Here is a 16,349-nt window from a genome sequence, read left to right as displayed (position 1 = left end):
AAAATTTTTTCAAGATATGAGCTTTAAAAACTTATATTTTAATGAATTTTAAATCTTTATTTTTGAAATATTGGCTTGAGGACTAAAAATACCATAACCAGGACTTATTTTTAAAAAAATGTAATCTTCTACTAACAAGGCCTGATATAAAGTTTTTTTTATAATTTCAATATTTTGGCTATAAATATTACTTTTGAAAATTACGGATTAATTCTAAAGCTTGATATTTGAACTTTAACCTCCGGTCAATTTTTATAGTTTACTTCTTTTCGTGTTATAATTAATAAATTATTAAGCTCAATTTAATTTAATTTTTTGCGTATTAGATTTATAAGAAAAAAAAAATAACTTTTTTTTTAAATTTATGAAATAATCTTTTGAAAAAATTAACTGATCTTAATTGAGCTTCTAAAGCTATTTTTTTATCGAAAAATTGTTATTTTTATGATTTTAAAAATTGGTACAAAAATTACAGTTTACTTTTTTCCGTGGATAATTTTGAATTGAATATTAAAAATTCAAAATTTTAATAAATAAACTAATTTCCAATTTTACAAAATAATAATAGTAATGTTGAATAATAATAATAATAATAATAATAATAATAATAATAATAATAATAATAATAATAATAATAAAAATTGCAAAGGAACTTTTATTCACGGATTTAATACGCTGGTTAGGAAAATAAAAAAGGAATGAAGAAGATACGCAAAGAAGTATAGAGGGTCGCTGATGTTTCAAGGAGTGAGCATATCGTCTAGTCCGTCTTTATGTATAATGGTGAATGTATACGCTAGTACACTAGAGTCTATACTCTATGCTCAGTACTGTGAATGATGTACATTGGATGTTTGAGTTTCGCCCACGTGTTGGCCGCGTGACGTCATGCAAATAGCGTAGGCGTTCCAAGAACTGGGAAAGGGGGAGCTGAGTGGAGAGGAACTGCGGTACAGAGGACGGGAGGAAAACTGGGAGTTTGTATGCTATGGTATTATACAGGGTGTCTCTGAAGTGGCGGGAGTAATTGTTGGGGTCGATAGAGAAAAAAATACTGAATCGAAAGTTCCTGAGCCAAAAATTTTTTTGGGCCATAGAATTTGAGTTATGAATTAAAAACGATAGCCAATCAGAAGCGCGCTATTCGAGAAATGAAAATGAGCGGGGAAGTAGAGGAGACGCGAGAGTGAGATGCTGCAATAGCAGCTTACTCGCTCACACAAAGCCGAGCATGAGAGGGGATTGTGACGCTATGAGCCGAGTACGTAAGTGTGAATGAGTGGATGTATGAGGTCGCAAGCGGACGGCTTAATGTATGAGTGTGTGTCCGTGTATCGCAGCATTATTGGAGGCGTTGTAACGCTGAATTAAAGCTAACCGGGTACTCTAAGACAGAGGAAAAAATTTTAATTTTTATTTTTATTCGAAAAAAATTTAATAAAAAAAAAAAAAGGCCCAAGATTTAACCAGACCCACAGAATTTACGGAGAGTAAATTTTTAATTCTCATTTATTTTGCTGGGGATTATTTTCAAATACAAAAAAAAAAAAAAAAAAAAGGCTAAGATTCAACTGGAATCTTAATTGCTTAATAAAAGGAGTAAAGTGTAATGATGTGAATGCAAACTAATAACATTAAAGTAAAGTTATCCTTGAACTGCCGAAACACCTGTAGATTTTTTTGAAATGATTTCTTTGCTAAGAAAAAGGGAAACTAAAATATCAAAATTACTAAAACGTGAATGCCATTTCTTTTCATATTTTCTTCGACATTTTACCTGTCAGTGAATAAAAAGAATATTTAAATTGAAATATCAAAATTATAAGGACTTGAATTCAATGTTTTGTTAATTTATCATTTGACATTTTACCTATCAATTAAGTGATAAATAATTTAAATTAAAATATCAAAATTATCAGGGCTTGGGTGCGATTACTACTTAATTTGATACTTGGGATTTTACCCGTCAATTCATTAGAAATTTATTTCAATTATAAGATCAAAATTATGAGAACATGAGTGCGATTTATTTTTAATTTATTATTCAGGATTTTAACAGTCAATTGATTGATAAACAACTTTAATTAAAATATCAAAATTATCAGGACCTGAGTTCAATTTTTTTTTTTTTAATTTATTATTTATTTACCTGTCAATTAATTAAAAATAATTTTTATAAAAATATCAAAATTGTTCGGACTTGAGTTCAATTTTTTCTTAATTTATAATTTGACATTCTACCTGTTAATTCACCGATAGATAATTCTAATAAAAATATCAAAATTATTCGGACTTGAGTTCAATTTTTTTCTTAATTTATAATTTGACACTCTACCTGTTAATTCACTGATAGATAATTCTAATAAAAATATCAAAATTATTCGGACTTGAGTTCAATTTTTTTCTTAATTTATAATTTGACATTCTACCTGTTAATTCACTGATAGATAATTCTATTAAAAATATCAAAATTATTCGGACTTGAGTTCAATTTTTTTTTTTTAATTTATCATTTGACATTTCGCTTGTTGATTAAGTGATTAATAATTTTAATAATAATATCAAAATTATCAGGACTCGAGAGCGATTTTTTTTTTAGTATATTTTTTTACATTTTACCTGTCAATTAACTGATAAATAATTTCAATTAAAATATCAAAATTATTCGGACTTGAGTTCAATTTTTTTTTTTAATTTATTAGTTGACATTTTACCTGTTAATTAACTGATAAATAATTTTAATAAAAATATCAAAATTATCAGGACTCGAGAGCGATTTTTTTTTTCAATTCCTTATTTGACATTTTACCTGTCAATTAATTAAAAAATAATTTTAATTAAAATATCAAAATTATTGGGACTTGAGTTCAATGTTTGTTTTAATTTATTTTTGACATTTTACCTGACGATTAATTGAAAAATTATTTTACAGAATAATTCCCAGCAAAATAAATGAGAAATGAAAGTTTTCCATCCGTTTGGTTGGGTCCGGTTGAGTCTTGGGCAATTCCTTCTGTTTTCAAAAATTATTCCGAGCATAAGAAATAAGTAATAAAAATTTTCTATCTGTTCGTTTTGGTCCGGTTGAGTCTGGGGCCTATTTTCTTTTTTGAAATAATTTTGTCAATTAATAATTGATAATAAATTTTTTCAATCAGTTTTTATCGTCTTGTCAAGATTAGGCTGATTTTTGTTCAATAAATTTTTGTTTGTTATTGAAAAGAGAAAATAAATTTTTGCATTCTTCTATTCTTGGCTCTGGTCGAGTCTTGGGCATTTTTTTCGTTTTTAAAAATAATTCCTAGCAAAATGAATGGGAAATAAAAGTTTTCGATCCGTTTGTTTGGGTCCGATTGAGTCTGGGGCCTATTAATTTTTTTAAGAATAATGTTGTTAATTAATAATTGATAATAAAATTTTTCAATCAGTTATTCGAAGTCTGTTTGAGATTGGGCCTTTCTTTTCAAGGAAAATTAATCTTGGTGATCAAGTAATAAAAAATTTCTATCCGTTTATTTGGGTCCTGCTGCGTCTTGGGTCTATTTTTTTTTTTCTTAATAATTTAGTTAATTAATATTTAGAAATAAAATTTTTCGATTTATCTTTTTTTGGGTCCGGTCGAGTTTTGGGGAATTTTTTTTTTTTGAAAAATAATTCCCAACAAAAAAAAAACAGAAATAAAAGTTTTTTTTCCGTTTGTTTGGGTCCAGTTAAGTCTGGGGCCTATTTTCTTTTTTTTAAAAAATTTTGTTGATTAAAAATTCATTATAAAACTTTTCAATTATTTTTTCTTGCTCCAGTCGAGATCAGGCCCTTTTTCAAAGGAAAATAATTTTGCTGATTAAAAATAGAAAAACAAAGATTTTCAATTTATTTTATTTCGGGTCTGGTCGAGTCTAGGGCATTTTTATCGTTTTCAAAAATAATTTCCTGCAAAATAAATAAGTAATAAAAATTATTTATCCGTTTGTTTGGGTCCAGTTGAGTCTAGGGCCTCATTTGTTTTTTTAATTAGTTTTGATGATCAACAATAAAAAATAAAATTTTTGGATCATTTTTTCTGGGTCCGGTCGAAATTGAGCCTTTTATTATAAAAAAGTTAATTATGATGATTAAAAATGAATAGTAAAATTTTTTTATTCATCTCCCTTTCGGTCTGATGGAGTCTTGGGCATTTTTTCGTTTTTAAAGATAATTTCCAGCAAATTAAGTAAGTAATAAAAATTTTCTATCCGTTTGTTTAAGTCCGGTTAAGTCTGTGGCTTATTTTCTTTTTTAAATAATATTTGATTAATAATAAAAATAAAATTTTTTAATTAGTTTCTCTTAGTCTGTTTGAGATTGGGCCTTGTTTCGAAAAGAAATTAATTTGGCTGATTGAAAATGAAAACAAAATTTTTCAATTTATTTTTTTTTTTTGGGTCCGGTCGAGTCTTGGGCGATTTTCTTCGTTTTTTAAAATAATTCCCATCAAAATAAATAAGTAATTAAAACTATCTATCTGTTTGTTTGGGTCCGGTTGAGTCTGCGGACTATTTTTTTTTTTAAATAATTTTGTTGATTGAAAATTAATAATAAAATTTTTTAATCATTTTTTTGCTCCAGTCGAGATTGGGCCTTTTTTAAAAGAAACAATTTTGCTGATTGAAAATAAGGAAAAATTTTTGTACTGTTATTTTTTGGATCCGATCGAGTCTTGGGCATTTTTTTTCGTTTTTAAAGATAATTTCCAGCAAATTAAGTAAGTAATAAAAATTTTTATCCGTTTGTTTGGGTCCGGTTGAGACTTGGGCCCATTTATTTTTTTATAATAATTTTGTTGATTGAAAATTAATAATAAAATTTTTCAATCATTTTTTCTTGCTCCAGTCGAGATTGGGCTCTTTTTTAAAGAAAAATAATTTTGCTGATTAAAAATAAAAAATAAAATTTTTCATCCATCTCTTTTTGGATTCCAGTTGAATCTTAGCCTTTTTTTTTTTTTTGTATTTGAAAATAATCCCCAGCAAAATAAATGAGAATTAAAAATTTACTCTCCGTTTCTGTGGGTCTGGTTAAATCTTGGGCCTTTTTATTTTTTTATTAAATTTTTTCGAATAAAAATAAAAATTAAAATTTTTTCCTCTGTCTTAGAGTACCCGGTTAGCTTTAATTCAGCGTTACAACGCCTCCAATAATGCTGCGATACACGGACACACACTCATACATTAAGCCGTCCGCTTGCGACCTCATACATCCACTCATTCACACTTACGTACTCGGCTCATAGCGTCACAATCCCCTCTCATGCTCGGCTTTGTGTGAGCGAGTAAGCTGCTATTGCAGCATCTCACTCTCGCGTCTCCTCTACTTCCCCGCTCATTTTCATTTCTCGAATAGCGCGCTTCTGATTGGCTATCGTTTTTAATTCATAACTCAAATTCTATGGCCCAAAAAAATTTTTGGCTCAGGAACTTTCGATTCAGTATTTTTTTCTCTATCGACCCCAACAATTACTCCCGCCACTTCAGAGACACCCTGTATATAGATCTGTACATATATATTAATGGAGGCTGTTGGAGCACAGAAAGAGGACGTAGGACGTAGGACGTAGGAGACAGTGTAAGTGGCGGTGGTGGTGGTGGTGGAGAATCGCCGGGATCAATGCAACAACCGTTCCGGGATAGTATAGGGAAGATAGGGAACCCGAGAATTCCCGCATGATGCGAGCGGTACATTCCTCGATACGCCCGATCCTCGATATGTACAGGCTGATGTAGGCTGGAATCAGATTTAACCGACAACTACTCCTCGTCACTGTAGCCATTTAGGGTTTAACATTGTACTAGGCTTCTGTATTGGAATTCTAAGATTTGGATGCTTTTGTACGACCGAAATTACGGTAATGCTGATGTCTTTAAAAATTACTCAAGAAGCTGAAAGATTTACTCAAAATAAAAATTAATTGAGAATCTTGGGTCCAGAAAATTATTTTTAAGCATTTTTTTAAGTGAAAAAAATTTTCTTTTATATTTATATAGAATTTGTAAATGGTTTTATTTAAACAAAATTTTTTTTTTGCTAAATATTGTTCTATAGGGTAGAAGTAGCGGTTTTGGCCATCTTAGGACCATTTTTAGGTATCAAGCGTCTTGATCCTCCGGCAAAATATCTCCGAAAAAAAATCCCGAGACTAAATATCACACAATATCTATGATAAAAAGGCACAACACGATAACAAGCTTATGTGTTGGTAATTTAATTATTTAAGAAATTTTGTCCGGGAATATTTATTTTGGGGATATTTTGTTTTCCCTTTTCACACCAAAATTACATTTTCCGGTGGAATGGTTCAAAAAAAAACTGAACTAAAGTTTTTTGTATACAGTTTAACTTTAAAAAAAAAGGTTTTTTTTAAATTAAGCTCTAAAAAGCATTGGGCAGTAATTTGTATTAATTTTTTTGTAAAATTTAATTAATTTTTAGATAAAAAAATTTTCTTAATTTCAAATAAATTTTTGATAATTTAAGAATTTTTCACTTTGATTAAAAATGATTTTTTGGATCAAAATTCTTCTGAAGCAAGTTAATTTTTTTTTTTAGTATAAATAATTAAATAAAATTAAACTGATACAAATCGAAAAATAAAAATACATTGTGACTAAAATACTAAGTTAAATTTATCCTTCTTAAATATAAAACAAAGTAAATACTATTACGGTAATAGTCTGGTCGCCTTTAAGAATCTAATAATCGTATAAGATTACAAAATTCAGTTCTAACAAAGTGAAGAAAATAAGTAAGCACGCTTTCTTAGTCCGGGGTACAGAGAAAAATTTCTATATACATATATAAATATATATTTGATAAATTCTTATATACATATTACACGCTCGCCGATGACATTAAAGTTAAACAAGATTATTGTCAGGCTAGTACATTTAAGTCTTCAATTGACATTAATAAAAAAACCGAACGGTAATTTATATATTACAAAACACAAAATGAATCTGACCTTTATCTCCACTCTACATATTTTTTTATCCTCCTTTTTTCTTCCTATTTCGTTCTTTTTTTTTTCCTCAACCCTTCGAGCTGATATATATGGACGTGGAAGAAAATAATTACCAAGAGGCCTTGGATATTTCTGATACCCTATGCAGCTATGGTGTTATTGCACGTGGTTGGATGTATTACGGCTCGTTTGTTTTGTGTCTAATCAACTATAAACTACCTTATAGTCAGCACTATTCCATAACTACAGCCCTGCGAGTCTATGCTTAAGAGTTTTTCCAAAAGATATTTAAAAATACCGACTGAGCTTTTATAAAATAATTTACTTAAATTATTAACAGTTCTAAAATTTTACCAAAATTGTTTTTCAAATTAATAATGGTAAAATATTGTGTACAGACATTAGCAATTTTTTTAAGCCACCGGCTTCTATTGTCTAATAAAAAAAAATCATTTATTAACAGATAATAAAGCTCATTAAATCCTAAAAAATCCTTTTATCCCACAGAAAAAAAAATTAATTTGAATTAAGAGAAAATTCTGAAACCAAGAAAATAATTTTAAAGAGTTTCATTGCCTTAGATTAAGACAAAAAATTCTTGAATCAAGTAAAATTTATTTAAACCAATAAAAATTTTTTAATTTAAGAATTTTTCAACTCAAATCAAGAAAATGAAATTCTTCAAAATTATTTACTTGATTCAAATAAATTTTTTTTTTCTTTGCAATAAACATATATTGTCACTGTCCCTTTATAACAGATCGATTGCACTTATAAGACGCGAAAAACTTCAATTAATATATAAATAATAATAAAAATGGTCATATCAAACGAAAACATCGAGTAGAAGTTATGTTTGACCACAAGTGGGTTAATTATCCGTGACTCGCTGAAAAAAAGGCAGATCAAAGAAATATCTTTTAAAAAAAGACTCACCCTTTTCCGACTCATCAGGTTCATCACTTGCACACTCAGGTGTGCTTCGTTCCTCCTCGCTGCTGCTGAAACTGCGCTGCTGGTGTAATTGCCCGGTATTTTGACCAGTTGGTGGGATTGTTTGCGACATATATTTCCCTTGTACCTGGTGAATTTGATGCTGCTGTGATTGATGCACTCGCGAGTTGTCCACACCCGAGTGACCGTAAGTCATCGGCACGTTTGAATTCTGTTCCTGGAGAAAGTCCAAGATTTTTTTATCGAGTTTTGGATTTTTTACAGTTGGCAATTTGATTTTTATTGATAATTAAAAATAACCTGATAAATTTGGCGAGATCGCTGATACATTTGGGCGTGCTGTTTCATCAGACCGTCCAACTCCCCCCGGTAGATGTTCGGGTCGTCTTCGGGAAAGGCCGCTGGGTGACGAGGTGTTTGTTGAGAGTATGACCCCACGACCACGTGAGGTGTTGGCAGACTACGCGTGTGAGGTGATACTGACATTTCTACGCCGCTGTCACTTGTTGACATTCGACGATTTGGAATCTATTAAATTTAGTTGAAAATTTTTTTTTAATTTTATTTAAATTTTAAATAAAATTTTTTTGATCTACGGCTTTTTTATAAAAATTGAAAAAAAAAAAATATTTTTTTTGAAAAGCCATAACATTAAAATTGAAAAAAAAAATACTATGTTTTAATAATTAAAAATTGGTTAAGTAGTTAATAGAAAAAAGTAATGTTAAATAAGCCCCTTAAAAAATTCAAAAAAATAATTTTTATTTTATGCAAACTTAATAATCCAAATTCAACTCTCTTGTAGTGAAAGAATTTAGCGGTAATGTGCCACCTGTCGGAAATTTTTTACACTATCTTTGGATTAAAAAATTATTCACGAGCATATCAAAGAATTTTTTCATGGATACAAATATTTCGATTTGACCAAAAAATTTTTGTAGTACTTTTAGATTTTCCAAACTTTTTTTATTCTTTACAATATATCACCTACAAACATGAATAAAAACAAACAATTAACAATCGGCGATTAAATACTCGTAAAATGAAATTCATGATGGGTTACAATTTACTAGATAGGTGAACTGTAAAAGTACAACGACAACCACTATCACTATCACAGTCGGAGTAGCAGCATCTGTTTATTGAACTTTAATGGCTTTCAGTACTATTGTGGTTCTTGTGTGCGAAACTTTTCCATTAGTCCGACCGGAATGATCGATTCACACTTCGCACCTCGACATAATATATATGTATATGTGCACACATATTGTTCTATATTTCTATATCTATAAAGCTACTTTCCTCAATATCAAATTGAAAACAGTCCTGCCGAAACCGAGTCGCTTCAGGCGGTGGTCGTTCACCCCGAAGATATTTCTGGCAAAAAACTCACTGGTGTAACTATATAGATTTATATATATATATATATATATATATATATATATATATATATATATATATATATATATATAGAAAAAGTGAAACTAATGTAAGTGAACGGTGGGCGGCGGATCAAAGTTTGCTTCTTCTATTTTATTAAATATAAACACCCGGGGGAGTTTCCACATAACGCTTCCACGAAAGAATAAATAAAGTTGTTTAAGTATGAAGAGCAAGTGCGAGTGCCAATGCCGATACAAGATACAACTTGATACTTTGCACTGATAATGCACTCAGAGTTACGACTGCCGGAGGTACACTATCCAAATTCCACTATCTATCAGTACAGGAAACTTGGATCCTTTGTATATGTGGGTGATACAATATGATGTAATGGAGTTTTACGGAAACTATCGAAACTTTGTCGTTCATCGTCCATAATCTCCGAACTCACTTTACAGCTTGCCAATTCATTTTAATAAAATATTTTTTTATAGGTAATACGTCAAATTTTAAATTACAATGATAATTTATTTTTTATTGCATGCTTCAAGCGCTGATGGATAAATTACGAATTTAAAAAAATTAAAATTCGTTCATTTAAACCTTTAATTTATTTCAATTAATTATATACGATTAAATGGTAAAAGAATGCGGAGTTAAATAAAAAAAAAACATCAAAAAAAAATTTCATTCATTTTAAAGTTTATTTAAACATCAATTTTTTAAAAATTTAGGTATAACCATGGTGTTAGCACGATAACTCTCGAAAAATATAATCCATTGATATGATGATTTTTTTAAACAGTTTGTATAATCAATGCCTGGAGCCGATTTGAAAACTATAGCTCAATTGTTATTAATTTAATTGTAAATGGAATATTTTTTTCATAACTTCCTGACAATTATCACTAATGTGGCAGCCATATGCAATACTTTTTTTATCGATAAATTTTTAATTATCATTCAGTGAATTTTTACAATAATGTAAATTCCTGATTATGAAATTAAATACATTTTCTTGATTATAAAAATTATTTTTTACAAATATTGTAGATTACATGTAGTTACAATTATACACTGTAGATTATTTTTCTTTTATAAAAATAATTTTCTTGTGATGATGTCAGGATCATTTTATTTCATAAGCAATTTTCCAATTATAAGAAACTAGTTATTGTTTAATATCTTTAATATTTCAAGACTAGATTATCAACGACAGACACTTTTAAGTTATCTAGTAAATAAAAATCTTCAATTACATACGTTCGATGGATAAATCTCTACACCCAGTAGTTATTAATTATATTGGATTTTGTTCTAATAAAAATTGGGTTTATTTATGCATTACAATAATAATTAAACGCGAAGACGGTCTTCTAACGTAAAGAATGAAAACTTACAACTAACCGAAAAAAAAAAATGGCTCGTGTCATCAGAAATACGGCTGTTGTTTGCTGACGCGCCTTTTGCTGTTTAAATTTTTATTTATCCCTAGAAAATATATTTGTTGGTTTGAGAATTAAATTATATTGAGTTAAAAACATACTTTTGAACCAAGCATAAGCAGATTTTGAAGCAATAATTTAAAAACCAAGAAAAAAAATTCTTGAAGCAATAAAATCGAGTTTTCTTAGTTTAAGAATATTTTTCTTGAATTCAATAAATTTTTTTTTTTTTTGTGTACCTGCACATTTAAATTTACACTAGATTTATTTTCATTTAAACTTATAAATTACCAGATCAACTGACATCAGAAAATTTTTTCACAGGCAAGCAGTAACAGTTGCAGTGCGGCGGCTAATAAGTGTTGAAGCAATTAAGCTTGAACTTCTATTCATAAATGTACAACTAAACTATAACAGGAAAATCTAAAATATATGATGGTGGTAATAACAATAATAATACCTGTTCTTGTTGGGAATACTGCCGTCTAAGTGCACTTCCGCTACGCTGCAACAATGGAAGGTTTTCCTTTTCAGCGGCGCTGTGGGCGCGTTCTAGTTTCGGGCGTTTGTCTTGAGTCAACTCTGTACGCCCAGGTAGTCCTTCATTCTGCAAGTCCTCCTGCATCCTTCTCATCATCGCCTGGTCCGCGGCCCCCAACCCGGTTTTCACCATCCACTGCCCGGTTTTTGACAGAAGTTCTTGCTTTTTACGACACACTATGCACACCCATATCACCTGGAAGTTTCAATTAAGAAGAAACTTAATTTTCGGCAAAAAAATCTTCTTGATTTTTTTTTTTTAAAGTTTTGAAAGGTTTTTTATTCAAGTTTTAATTGACTTATGATTGTTGAAAGGAATTTTTATTGAAAATGAAATGACAAATTGGTTGGAAATAACCGTGTACGGAAGATAAAAAAAAACAGTGGGATTGAGAATAAATTTGTATTTTTGTGTTAAAAATAAAAAAACTTAAATAAGTAAAGAAGATTATAGGAAGATGAATAAAAATAAAAGAATGAAAATCATGAATTCGACGTGAATAGAAAATTGAATTCGAATGGGCGGAAAGCCATGCATTGTTTGAAGTTCGAAGGATATTCAAGAGGGTGAAAAGTTGATGTGCCAGAGGGAGTGAAATGTAAAAAAACAACGGAATCAGTCACTAGTATTGATATCTACCAACGTATTCACGACCTAATTTAGAAGACTTATCTTTTCATAAAAAAAAATTACGACTTTTTTACATCTTATAGCTTGCGGATTCTAACAGGATAAAAATTCTGCTAAGGAATTTCTTGAGAAAATAATTCCATTCAGAATAGTTTGTTTTTTTTATTGACTACTCATTCAACTTAGTTAAAAATTTTTTTATTTAATTACACTAAAAACAAAAACTAATTGATTGAAAAAAAAAAAAATATTTTCTTTAAAATTTCACTTTTGTTTTTTGATATTATTTATTGTGTATTAAGTTCATAAAGCAATTTCAAATATAATTTTGCACCAGCGAAAATTTATTTATTAAAAAAAAATTGACTTTGTTAATAAATTAGAATTTTTACGGAAAAAAAGTTTTTAAAACTTTAAACAAGAATTAAAATTAGACCACTAATTATTTTTATGTCTTCGCCGGCATTTTTAGAATCTTCAAAGTCTCAGCTTTAAAACCCACTACAGATTTTTTCAATTGTAATATTTTTTCGTGAAATTTTCAGTGCCCCCAGGTCATCAAATTTTTTTCGATAATTTTTTTTTTTTCAATGCAAGAAATAAAAATCTAAATTTTTTTCACGTTAATTCATATTTTTAATAATTAGATGTAACTGAGAATCCATAGATTTTTTTAATCAATGTATATTAATTTCCGGTACAAAAATTTCTATCCATAAAATTCGCGAATTAGTGACGCAACGCAATTCAAGAGGAGAATTAAAAGAGACAAATTAATCAATGATTTTAAAATGATTCATTTTTCATTAATTAAAAAATTAGGTTGTAGTTTTTATAATGTATGAATTTTATTAAATGCGAAAATCTGAAACATTCAAGAGGTTACACGTACGAAGCCGTAAAACATTGATGATCAAAACTTAAGTAAGAGTAACAAGAGTTGAGGTAGTAAGTATAAGCCAGGTCGCAAGTCACCGATGTATCCAATGTGCAGAATATAAAAGGAACAAAAATAAACGGAAGAAGAAGTACTGTATTGAGGGTATTACTTCTTGAGAAAAACACTGGCGATATTTCTGCGGGTCACAATATCCACCAGCGTCGAATCATTTCCGAAAAACTCCTGTTCTTAGTTCGACAAACTCGCGATACTTTCTTTCTTGTTGGTGCTAAAGAAAAGTGTTTGCTGGTAATGGGTGGCGTAATGGTAAGGTAAATCCATTGGCCCATTTCGTGAGTTTAAGTCAGTCTTACGCTCACGTCTTACAGCTGTAGCTGCAGTTGGTGGAAATTGCAGAAAAAAAAAAACAAAATTGCCGAGTTAAAATGAACGGAAGACATGAGAAACTTTTATTTCATTCAAATTACTCTTGGATTCTTTTAGATTTGTTCAGAATTTTTTCTATATTTACGTTTTTAGAGTAAAAATTATATCAAATTGAAATAAACAATTTTTTTTACACTTCCGAATGCTGGCTTAAAAAAAACGCGCTTTTAACTTTCAAAACGTCATTTTCTAGTATAACTAGTGCTACTTCTGTTGACGCCATCTGCCGGAACTTTTAAAAAGTACCAACTATTAAAAATGTCTATAAGAACCTTATAGAAAAAAGAATATTATCAAATTTAGTTCAGTAAATTTTTTTCTACCTTTAAATGCTGATTAAAAAAAAACCGCGCTTTTAACTTTTAAAACGCCATTTTCAAGTATAACTATTGCCATTGCTACCACCAGTCGAAACTTTCTACTCACACAAAATGCAACAAAAGTCGATAGAAAAATTATAAATTTAACTTTATCCATTTACAATACTTGAATTTTTCTCATCTCAATTATTTCAAGAAATTTACAATTTTTAACTGGTTTAAATTTTTGACTTATTTTTTACAAAAAAAATTTTTTTTTTCAATAATTACTATATCATTAGAAAAATACTTATAACCAAGAATATTCAGCCGACAATTAAAAAAGAACTTGCATGTCTTTTTAAGGTTTCAAGTTATCAAATAAACAAATATAAACTAAAATACACTTATTTTATGAATCTGGTCCTTAAACTCGAGAGCAAATAGCTTTTATGGTTTCATGTTAACAAAAAAAAAATAGCTTTTATTACTGGCCATTTTTCGAGTATGTACGTTTGTTATTAAAACTGTTTAGAGCTGGCCGCTGCTAGTGGAATTTCATTCAGACTTGACAAATATCAGGGCAGGGCATTCGTTTGGTAGACGTAGACAAGAGAAATTAAATGAATGCCACATATTTTTACAGTCGATATTAATTATTGCTTTTTATTTCGGGATAATAAAGAACCTGGCTCTATACTATAGATTTCTTAGCAATAGATTAAAAATTTTACTTCTAAATATTAATCTAAAGTTTCTTCTATTTTATTGAAATATATTTCTCTTTACTTATTTTAAAAAATATATTCTTCATATTCTCATTTTATTTTTCGTTTGTTGCTTATTATTCATTTCTATTCTATTTTTCTCGTCGGCTTGCAAGCATGCTTTAATTTTTTTCTTCATTATTTTTATCTCATTTTCTTTTATTATTATTCAACTTCAATATAAATAAATTTGTATTTGTCACAGTAAAAAATATTAATCATTTTCAATTGAATTTTTTCGACAAAATTTTTCGAATAAATGAAAAATGATATTATTTATCATTTTTTAAATAATTAATTAATTAATTAATAAAAATATGACCAATGAGTGAAAGTAAAATAAATAAAAATCACTTGAGATTAACGGATGCCACGCGAGCAGCCCTTGTATTATTTTGATCGATCGCACTGCAGAAGCTTTGCAGAACTTTCAATAGATTGACAATCTCCTCTCTTAACACACAAATTATACAAAATATCAACTAAAAATTTATTTATCGATAAATATAAATAGTTCGAAAATATTTTTAATAAGCTGTAGGCATTTAAAAAAATTAATTTATCACCGATTATTTAATTTAATTTAATTAATAATATAAAGTAAAACTCCCCATTATTGACACTATAAGAGTGATCTCTCCACTCGCTCTCGGGGTAGAGTTTAGGGTCCCCGGGACTGACGACTAGTCGATGGGGGGGGGGGCAGTTTATGTTTTAGATTATATTGTTTATTGATTTTGAAATCGTTTTAAATTCAGCTTATTTTTAAAAAATTACAAGCGTAAAAATTTTGGCTTACTTGAAAAAATGAAATATTTTTGCGGTAAATAGTTTATACCTTTGTTATGTCGGACTCAACGTCCGACATTTTTATTTTATAACAAATAGAATTTAATTATTCATAAATAATTTTATGTTCTTACAACTAATTACATACATTTATTTTATTTTTAAAATTTTGTTATCTTCAAATTTATCAATAGCATTTTCAAAAGAAACTTATTTGAAAAATTTAGTTTTAGTTGGGCCTGGCCATATAAGGATATACTAAGGGATTTGAGCCTGAACAAATATCCTAATGGAATTTTAAACTTTGTCGAGATCCGAAATAGAAGTTTTCGATAACAAAATAAATGTATATATAAACAATAGTTTAAATAAAATAAAAGTAAATAATGATAAAAGAAAAAAATAAAAAGGAATGTTATGATAATTCTAGTATCAACAGAAAAAAAAAATATATGTTGATAATTTAAGGAACAAAATTTAATAACTATAATTTAAGTTTAAACAAAAAAAAATAAATAAATGTTTTCTTTTATTTTCGAATAAAATAACGACTTAAATAAAAAGAAAAATTTAGATCTAAAAAACTAATGATAATTTGTAATCTATGCACAAATTAATTTTTATCTAACTAATTTAATATAAAAATTTGGTCACAGTAAATAATTTAATGTAAAATAGTACACATGTATGTCTTTGTCTATGCATAAATGCGCTTACGTATACACAAACACATAGATGTATAATAGAGCATAAGACTAAAGGAGAAGCGATATTGTACTCTGACCCAAGTAGAGGGGACTCATGCAACATTATAGAAAAATCTAAGAGAGAGGGCAAGGGCTCAAGGAAATAGAAAAATAATTGGACATTATTTCTCCCATCTAGTAAAAATAAATAACGCCCTAAAATTCGACACCTTTACGATTTTTCAACAAAAATATCTCTCGTTGTCCTGACGTCCTAGTGTTAACATCGAAAAAGTTTTTATAAGTTTCAATGAAACCACGCGTCAGATTAAAAAAAAAAACAATTGTTAGTAAAGTAAATTTCAATTATGTAAAGAAACGGTAAGTTTCTTTACATAAGTGTTCATTTAAGTAAGTTCTTAATTGAGATTTTTATGTTTGTTTTAATAATTCAAATCTTTGTATGATAATTTTATAATATATTTATTAAATTGAATTCATTTTCTTATATTATAAACATCAACCCCTTCCCAT

General features: G+C 28.6%; 1 protein-coding gene across 1 annotated transcript in view; it reads right to left on the bottom strand.

The window, feature by feature from the left end:
- Positions 1 to 16,349, bottom strand: part of Rim (Rab3 interacting molecule) — a 63,259-nt gene that overhangs the window by 40,766 nt on the left and 6,144 nt on the right. The window contains exons 2-4 of the mRNA XM_074253904.1: positions 11,237 to 11,512; positions 8,249 to 8,476; positions 7,931 to 8,165 (exon numbers count right to left, since the gene is read on the bottom strand). Coding sequence (XP_074110005.1) covers positions 7,931 to 8,165; positions 8,249 to 8,476; positions 11,237 to 11,512 — 739 coding nt within the window. The remainder of the gene's footprint in view (positions 1 to 7,930; positions 8,166 to 8,248; positions 8,477 to 11,236; positions 11,513 to 16,349) is intronic.

Source organism: Cotesia typhae, unplaced genomic scaffold (assembly GCF_013202065.1).
Source record: "Cotesia typhae breed Kobodo isofemale line unplaced genomic scaffold, CoteBio_Ctyphae scaffold_13, whole genome shotgun sequence".
Lineage (NCBI taxonomy): Eukaryota > Metazoa > Arthropoda > Insecta > Hymenoptera > Braconidae > Cotesia > Cotesia typhae.
This window is presented reverse-complemented; position numbering and strand designations above follow the sequence as displayed.